The sequence below is a fragment of the Prenolepis imparis genome, unplaced genomic scaffold (genome assembly GCF_030444845.1).
Source record: "Prenolepis imparis isolate NDT839.2.m4 unplaced genomic scaffold, iyPreImpa1.0 SCAF_7, whole genome shotgun sequence".
Taxonomy (NCBI): Eukaryota; Metazoa; Arthropoda; class Insecta; order Hymenoptera; family Formicidae; genus Prenolepis; species Prenolepis imparis.
This window is the reverse complement of record NW_028141165.1, coordinates 18,146,171-18,155,206: the sequence shown is the minus strand read 5'-3', so window position 1 is coordinate 18,155,206 and position 9,036 is coordinate 18,146,171. Positions and strand designations below refer to the sequence as shown.

The 9,036-nt window shown below is 36.9% G+C and overlaps 1 protein-coding gene across 1 annotated transcript; it reads left to right on the top strand.

The window, feature by feature from the left end:
* Nucleotides 1–1,945: 1,945 nt before the first annotated feature.
* On the top strand, nucleotides 1,946–7,614 carry LOC145938696 (uncharacterized). Its single transcript, XM_083042459.1, has 3 exons — nucleotides 1,946–2,249; nucleotides 5,550–6,919; nucleotides 7,267–7,614. The coding sequence occupies exons 1-3, from the start codon at nucleotides 1,946–1,948 to the stop codon at nucleotides 7,612–7,614; spliced, it is 2,022 nt and encodes a 673-aa protein (XP_082898585.1).
* Nucleotides 7,615–9,036: the final 1,422 nt, after the last annotated feature.

The following is a 9,036-nucleotide window of genomic DNA, read 5'->3' as shown; positions in this document are numbered from 1 at the left end:
CTTTTACCGCTCACCGCAATATAAATCGGCCTCGTCCAGTTTGTAATGAGGGAATGACAATAAACGTTTTAGCAGCAATTACTGTGAACCCTCATTACAGTACACGACAATTGTCACGGGAACTTGGAACATCCAACGTAAATGTTTGGAATATTTTGTGTTGTCAACACCAACATCCATATCATATCCACTTACACCAAGCATTAACGCAGGAAGATTATAATAGAAGATTAGAATTTTGCCGATGGGCCTTACAGCGCTATGAAGAAGATAAAATGTTCTTTTCTAAAATATTATGGAGCGATGAAGCTACATTTCATAACAGTGACCATGTGAATCGTCATAATCTTCATTATTGGAGCGACCAAAATCCTAGATGGTTAAGACAAATTGATCATCAACATGTATGGTCATTGAATGTGTGGTGTGCCATTATTGGTGACACAATTATCGGCCCATTTTTCTTCGATAATATCGTTAACGGACGAATTTTTTTTAACTTTCTGGTTGAGGAACTACCTCCTCTTCTGGAAGATTTGCCTCTAAACCTTCGACAGAACATGTGGATGCAACTTGACGGAGCACCTTGCCACTTTAGTGTAATCGTCAGACAACACATGAATGTTATTTTTCCTGACCGATGGATAGGTCCAGTGTCTTGGCCTCCCAGATCACCTGATCTGACTTGCCTAGATTATTATTTGTGGGGTAGAATCCGGGAAATTGTTTATGTTAATCCTCCAACTACAAGAGAAAATATGATAGAACGAATACGCGAAGCGTGCGGAAGAATTTCAAGAGACGAATTACAAAGTGTGCATAATGGTTTCCAACGAAAATTACAAGCTTGCATAGATGTAAGAGGACAACATTTTGAACACTTAGATTAATGGAATTTTTTTTTTTTTAAGAAAAAGAATTTGGTTGACTTCGATACTCTTTCTAAAAATTCTTTTATTTTTAAATGTGAAGATTTATGAATAAAGTTTATTTCTTATTTGCTTCATTAATTATTTTCTTTTTTCTTTTTTGAGTCCTTTTGTTCCATTATTTGATCTTCAATATCGTAAGCTGAAGAGTTACCAAGTTTTTCTTGAATATCTTAAAAAATATAAGGTAAATAAAAAAATGCTTCAGATAAAAGTTGTTCAAGTTAATTAGTAGAAAAAGATGTTATAATAAAAAATATAGGTTTCCATTTAAAATATTTATTCTTACCTCCACTTGATCTTGAAGACGCCGCCCAAGGTCATATGAATATTACTAAGTTATGTCCCCCTCGAAACCCTACAACTTTTGTAGGAAACATTTTTTTCTAAAATACATTGTTTACGAGATATTCCATCTGTTACGTTTGAAATTTAACACCCGGTATATATATATATGTAGGATTAGAATTATTTTAAAAGTAATATTAAATCGCGTGAATAATTCTCTCATAAGCGAACCGATAATACCGAATATTCGTTTCAACCGTTATTTGTTCGAGACAAACTCTGTATTATAATAGCAACGTAAACAAAACAGTGTGGGTCGACTCGCTTTGTTTCGTAAGGCAAATAAGTAAAAGAAAATAACTCCGAGTACCTTGACGAAGTCGACAGACAAAGCGGTAACCGAAAAATCAAGAACGTTCTAGAAACCGAAGCGAAAGAAATAAATACATCCGATTTACCGCCACGGCAGAGAGTCCTTGCTCGCTTTCGATACTGCTAAGATCGCCGAATCACTTTGTAATTGAGTCAAATATATTCTTATTTTACCGTATAAGGACTTAAAAAAAATATTCATTGCTACCGTTCACGTGTTCCTACAATTTTGGGGGCTCGTCCGGGATTGACGTGAGTTGACGCTGCGAGGGCAGTGAGCGGTCGCGACGTAAAGTCGAGAATTTCGACTAGTACCTATTTTTCGTGAGTTTCTGAGGATTGGCTGACGAGAGAAAATGGCGAGTGCTGAGCAAGATGCAAATAGTTTCACTGTCAACGAACTAAAAGATATACTTCGAGCGATGAGCTTGTCGACTCAAGGCGTGAAAACTGAGCTAATTGCCAGACTTTTTGAGAAAGATCCAGCGGGCAATTGGATGTCGCGTGTGCCGAACGAGACAGAGGAGATGCAGCACGGGAGTAACGAGAATAGGGATGAACCGAGCGTGAATGATACCGATGTCGAGTATCTGCAGCGAGAAATGGAGCTGTGTCGGAAAGAGAAGCAACTGATGGAGCGAGAGCTGCAGCTAATGCGATGTGAGAACGAGCTGCTGAGACGAGCCACGCACGCAAAATGTAAATGCCGACGGAGGCGAGCGGAGGGACAACGCGACGCACAGTGTGATATTTTAGCAATCTGGGGGGATTAAATTATTGCAACATATTTATCATGGTTTTCGTTGTTTTTTTAGGTTTATTACTTTTAAAATTTGTAATTAATTACATTGTTGCGTCTCTGGGGCGCGAGTGAGAATGAGTGAGTGACCCGACGCGCTTGCGAGATATCGCGAAGAGGTCCCACAGACGTAACAATATATTTTCTATTAATTGATAATATATAATAATAAAAACATAATAATATAATATTTTAACAACAATAAACAACTAACAAAGATTAAATTTAATTAATTTGCTGAACATTTTTTAATTAATTAAAATTATAATATTTATCAAAATTATTATTATGAAATGATTTATATTGAAATATTTAAATTACGTGGTTCTTCCAACAATTCCAAAACTTCTGGAATTATTTGTCCGCGTTTAGTTGCGGGAGGAGCACGTAAACTGGCAATAAAAGGATCTGAAGTGATTAATAATCTATGCAGTAAATCAGTGTTAGTGTCAAGTCTTGAAGTCTTTCTTGTGAAAAATTCTCTATATTGCCTACTATGTTTATTTCTTGCTTCTTGCGCTTCTTCAGAAAATTGTCCAATCGGAAGAATACAAGAGTTGAGAATATCTTTTCCATGGCAAAGAATTTTGTGCACGCTTACGGGCATCGGGTACCAAGAGTACTCTTGCAGATATAGCTCTAATGTTTGCTTTGTGTAAATATCAAATTTTTCCAAATTTATTTGGAATCCACAATTAAGGGATTCTAATATGACACGAAACCGATTTATTAACTCTAAATTAAAACCTGTTATTTCGGCAGACTTCTCTGCATTTCTAAAGAAAGCACGAGCTGTATTCCCATCATTCGTGTTGCCCATTTGCTGTTTGGGCATATCTATTAGCAAACCGAACTCGCTCTTGAACATGTCTTGCATATATTTCTTCTTTTGGGCGACTTTGTTTTTATTTTCAATACCTCGAACTTGCCAAATCTTAATTTCTAATCGATATGAAATGTGGAGTACGCATTCAAAAAATCGTATCCAAGAATGAAGACGTGACAATCCAAATGAAAGGAAATTTCTATTTATGATCTTTTGTGAAATGATATTCATGTTGTTCATTTCTTTCGGTTTCGCTCCACACAAATAACATGATGAAACAGCATTGCAGACTTTGCCATCTACCATACAAAAAATCAAAGTGGCTTTCACAAGTACTTCTATATCATTAACAAGAATTTTTGTAGGAAAAAGTGCTGTGATTTGATCTTCAATTCTTTTTACTTCCGTTGTTGTAACTTGTATTGTTTCTTTGGCAAAAAGAAACTTGATAGGACGACAATATCTTGTTGAAGAAGGTGCTAGTTTTGCTAAATAATTTTTTTAGAATCATTGGTACCAAAATAAATCTGTATTGGTACCATAGAAATGCTGAATAAACTTTCATCAGAATATTGCTCATCGGAAAACTTCTGTCGATATCTATTTTGTTCTGAACCATCACAACCCCACTTCATAATTATATTTAAATTATTATTTGTTGTGAAATCCATGGACATAAGAATCTCTTCTTGAACTTGACATAATCGCCTTACAGTATGATCAATGAGTGACTGAAGTTGAACTTCAGCCGAAATTTCTGTGATAGTAATTTCAGTAGGGTAACAAATCTTTTTAACCTCTTTCACCTTGTAATAAGGTGGATACAAATTATTTTTAATATTTTTGACTTGTTGGCGTATAATGTTGTATTGATTTGTTGAAAGATTTGCGTCAACTATAAGTGCGAGTGCTTGGTCCGCAGATAGACAGATAGATTTTTGTTCAGAAAAATTGCGAGCCTTCTTCATCTTAGTGCCTCTTGCAGGAGAAGCAGTAGCGAGCTCTTTGACAATCGAAGCGGAATCTCTTTTTCCAGACTTCCTTAATTTAATTTCAGTCGCTAGACACAATTCTTCATGGCTTGATGATTCTACAAGACTTTTAACTTTGCGTTTTTTGGTTTTAGAGTAACACTCTTCAAAAGATTTTTTAGGCCTATCAAGCCTATTACTTAAATGAAATTACTTGTGAAGTACTTTGCAGAGCTTGAGCTACAGTATCAGGAAGATTAAGGTTTTCCTGAAGCCACACAGAATTAGAATTTAAAAAACGTTTTCGATGTCTGCCCGATTTAGCCCATCTTTCTTCAAGTTTTTGATAAAAACTTCTAACTATGGTTTTTATATGAGTTAAAACGTTATTTGGCAATACAGAATTACCCAATTCTTGCAAAATATATGCAATAATAGTATCCATTCTTTCATGTTTCAAATTTTCGACCCATATGTCAAAAATAGATTGACGACGAATTTGTATAGCCATTCTGTAATTTATTAGGTTGCTGCAAAAATAATGTCGGTGATTTTAATCTTTAACTTAAAATGCATATTTCAGCTCGAATTAAACTTTATCAATTCTGTTACTTACAGCTTAATTTAAAATCATACAAAAAATTACTATATAATTTTCTTCTTTTCTATCTTTGTTTCTGAAGCTTTAAACGACTACAAATTAACCTCAATAATTTAACGAATGCAATGTTTAAGTAAACAGAGTGAAGTTTGCGCTTTAACATGATATATAACATGAACATAGTTAAATAAAACTTTATTCCAAAATATAGCGCTAAAATTAAAAATTAATAAACAAAAATCGATATTATTGCACACAATCTATTATAAACAATTTAAAATCGCAAATCTTCGCAACATTTTTTTTATGTTCTTGATAGCAGATGAGTCAAGCTTTGGTAAACATGTAACACTAACATAGTATAATGCAGTATAATGCGTTGAAAACTTAATAATAACTTGAGAATTGCAGTTGAATCAATTAAAAAGAATTTGCGAGTTAATGAAAAACTATTTCAAAAAATATAAAAACAAAAATTTACCTTGATAATAGAAGAAAAAATGATACCGAAAAAAAATCATACTAAAGATCACACTTGATGAAAAAAATTTTAATAAAATACGTTTGTTATACGTTTATATATTTAATGCGGATAGCTAGAGATTTTTAATAGTTTTGAGAATTTATATTGACATATCCACATATTTTCAAGAAATATGAATATTCTAGAAATAAAATATAGTTTTCAAAAAAATGTTATAAAAAAAAAATATATTAAATCCCTCCAGATTACTATAATATCACACTGTGCGACGGCGAGAAGTGACAGCGATTCATGAGACCGGCGTAACGAACATCAACGCAATTGCGGGCCTGTTGGGATATTTCGAGGGTGATAGCGGCACATTCGAGGCCTGGGAGAAGCGTGTCGGATCCCTAAGAAATGCTTACAATTTGACGGACGATTTAACAAGGATTCTGATCGGAGCGCGCTTAAAAGGCAGAGCGCAGGAGTGGTTTCATTCCAACCCGACGTACACTGAGATCGCTGTCGACGAGCTGTTACTCGAGTTGAAGAATATGTTCTTTCACGAGCTGGGAAAGGTACATATGAGAAAACAGTTTGAGCAGCGTATCTGGCGTAGAGATGAAACCTTCAATGAATATCTACATCAAAAGGTGATCATGGGAAACCGAATTAAAATCGACGAAGACGAAGTGGCTGAGTACATTATCGAGGGGATTCCGAATCCAGTTTTGCGAGACCAGGCACGAGTGCAACGGCTGCGGACGAAAAAGGCGTTGCTCGAGGCGTTCGAGAGAGTGTCGCTGCGAGGGAGGAATCAGCCCGGAGTCCAAGGAAACGCGAGAGAGCGGCGCGCCCAGGGACGTACCGAGAGAGAGGAGTCGGCGATGGCAAGGAGCGCGGTGCGATGCCACAATTGCGGGGCGCAGGGACATCGTGCGGCGAATTGTCCGTCTAAAGCAAAAGGTACGCGATGTTTTGAGTGTAAAGAGTTCGGGCACATCGCGGCTAATTGCGAAAAAAGAAAAACTAAAATCAACGAAGTTAAAAATATGCGCGATATTTCGAAACCGGAACGTAAATATTTTAAAGATGTGAAAATTAATAACGAGAATCTGGTCGCTTTGATCGATACAGGTAGCGATTTGTCACTGATACGCGAGGATCGATACGAAAAAGTGGGATCACCGAGTCTGACACATCGGGAAATCGTGTTCCGCGGTATAGGCGCACAAAATTTTAAAACGATAGGGCAATTTGATATCGAAATTAAGATCGATGACGAATGTCTTTTAACAAGCCTATCGGTAGTGCCGAATGAATTACTACAATACGATTTGCTTTTGGAGACCGATTTGATAGATAAAATTAACTTATACGTCGAAGAAGGAAAAATCACGGTGCGAAAACCTTGCGCGGAGGTACGAACAGCGGATAACCTCCCTGAGATCTTTAAAATCGAGTTAGCGAGCGAGTACAGCGATGTCGATTTATCTCATCTAACGAACGAATATAAAAGTAATGTAAGCGATATGATTAATAAATATCATTCTAACAAAAAGTGCGAGATAGAATACAAAATGTCTATTGTGCTTCGTGACGACGAACCAGTTTATCAGAGGCCTAGGCGTTTGTCTCCGTCGGAGAAAGAAAAAGTTAGCGCACACGTAAACGAATGATTTTGACCACGGGCATTATTCAACCTTCGCTTTCAGACTACGCGAGTCCGGTAGTACTAGTAAAAAAAAAGACGGGAGAAACGAGATTATGTATCGACTACAGACAATTAAACAAAAAAATAATTAAGGACCGTTATCCGCTCCCGCTAATTGATGATCAATTAGATGCGTTGCAAGGGGCGTCGATTTTCAGCACAATTGACTTGAGAAACGGATTTTTTCACGTTCCAGTACAAAAAGAAAGTAGAAAGTACACTTCATTTGTAGTTCCGGACGGACAATACGAATTTCTTTATGCACCTTTCGGTTTATGCAATTTTCCGGCGGTATTCCAGAGGTTCATAAACCAGATCTTTCGGGAACTGATTAAGAACGGCGTGGTATTAACCTCCGTGGACGACTTGATCATTCCATCGACAGATTTTGAAGCCGCGCTATCGGGCCTTAAGAAAGTTTTGTGCATAGCCGAGAATTTCGGGTTAGACATCAATTGGAGGAAGTGTAAATTTTTGCAAACTAAAGTCGAATTTCTGGGTCATATAATCGAGAACGGTTCGACGCGCCCGAACGAAAATAAGACAGAAGCCGTGACGAAATTCCCACAGCCGAAAACGGTAAAGCAAATACAGAGTCTTTTGGGATTAACAGGGTACTTTCGTAAATTTATTAAAAATTACGCGTAAAGCTAGACCGCTTAGTAACTTATTGAAAATGAACGCGAAATTTGAGTTCGACGTGAAAGAAAAAGAAGCTTTCGACAAATTGAAATTTATATTAAGCGAAAAACCGGTGTTAAAATTGTATAAACAAAAAGCGGAGACCGAATTACACACCGACGCATCAATGTACGGTTTTGGCGCTATTTTATTGCAAAAGTGCGATGACGATGGTGCGTTGCACCCGATATATTACGCTAGTGGAAAAACAACGGATGCCGAAACAAAATATACAAGCTACGAATTGGAAACGTTGGCAATAATAAAGGCGCTGCGAAAATTTCGAGTTTATTTATTAGGAATCAGTTTTAAAATTGTGACAGATTGTCAAGCGTTTACCATGACCATGAATAAAAAAGATCTGTGCGTTCGCGTCGCTAAATGGGCATTAGAAGAATTCGATTATACCATTGTACATCGCCCGGGTAAAAATATGATCAACTAATCCATAGATACATTAAGCCGAAATCCATTACCTTGTAGTATGTTAATAAACGAATCGGAAGAAAGTATGGTTGCGAGAATTAGAAAGGCCCAGAAAGAGGATGTAAATTTGCGTGATATTTACTCACTGGCTGACAAAGGACAAAACGACGACTATGTAGTAAGAGGCGGACTGTTGTTTAAAGAAATTAAAGGCTATCTACAATTAGTTGTGCCTAAATGCCTACAAGCGCAGGTAGCACGAAACGCACATGAAAACGGTCACTTTGAAAAAACAGAAGCGCTGATCAAACGAAACTATTGGTTTCCTAACATGCGTAATATAGTCGAAACAATTATTCGAAATTGCGTGAGTTGCATCTTGGCGAACAGAAAAACAGGTAGATTAGACGGCCATTTAAATCCGATACCTAAAGGTCATGTACCTCTCGAGACGTATCATATCGACCACCTAGGACCGCTTCCTTCGACAAAAAAAAGATATCACTATATTTTCGTGATAGTGGATGCATTTTCTAAATTTGTACGGCTTTTCACTACGCGATCGACCGGTACATCGGAAGTAATCGATAAATTGAATAAATTAGCTGTTCATTTCGGTAACCCGAGAAGAATTATTTCGGATCGAGGAACTGCCTTTACGTCGAACGAATTTCATGAATATGGTAAAAAGGAAAATATCGAGCATATATTAATTACGACGGGCGTTCCTCGGGCGAACGGGCAAGTCGAGAGAATAAATCGATCGTTGATACCGGTATTGACAAAATTAGCCGCGCCTAAGCCAGATGAATAGTATAAATATCTGCATCAAACGCAACAATACTTAAACGCGGTACCGAGTAGAAGCACTGGTAAAACTCCATTCCAGTTAATGTTCGGAACTCATATGAGACTAAGAGATAACCCCGAGTTAAAAGAATTGATCGAAGAAGAAATGGAAGC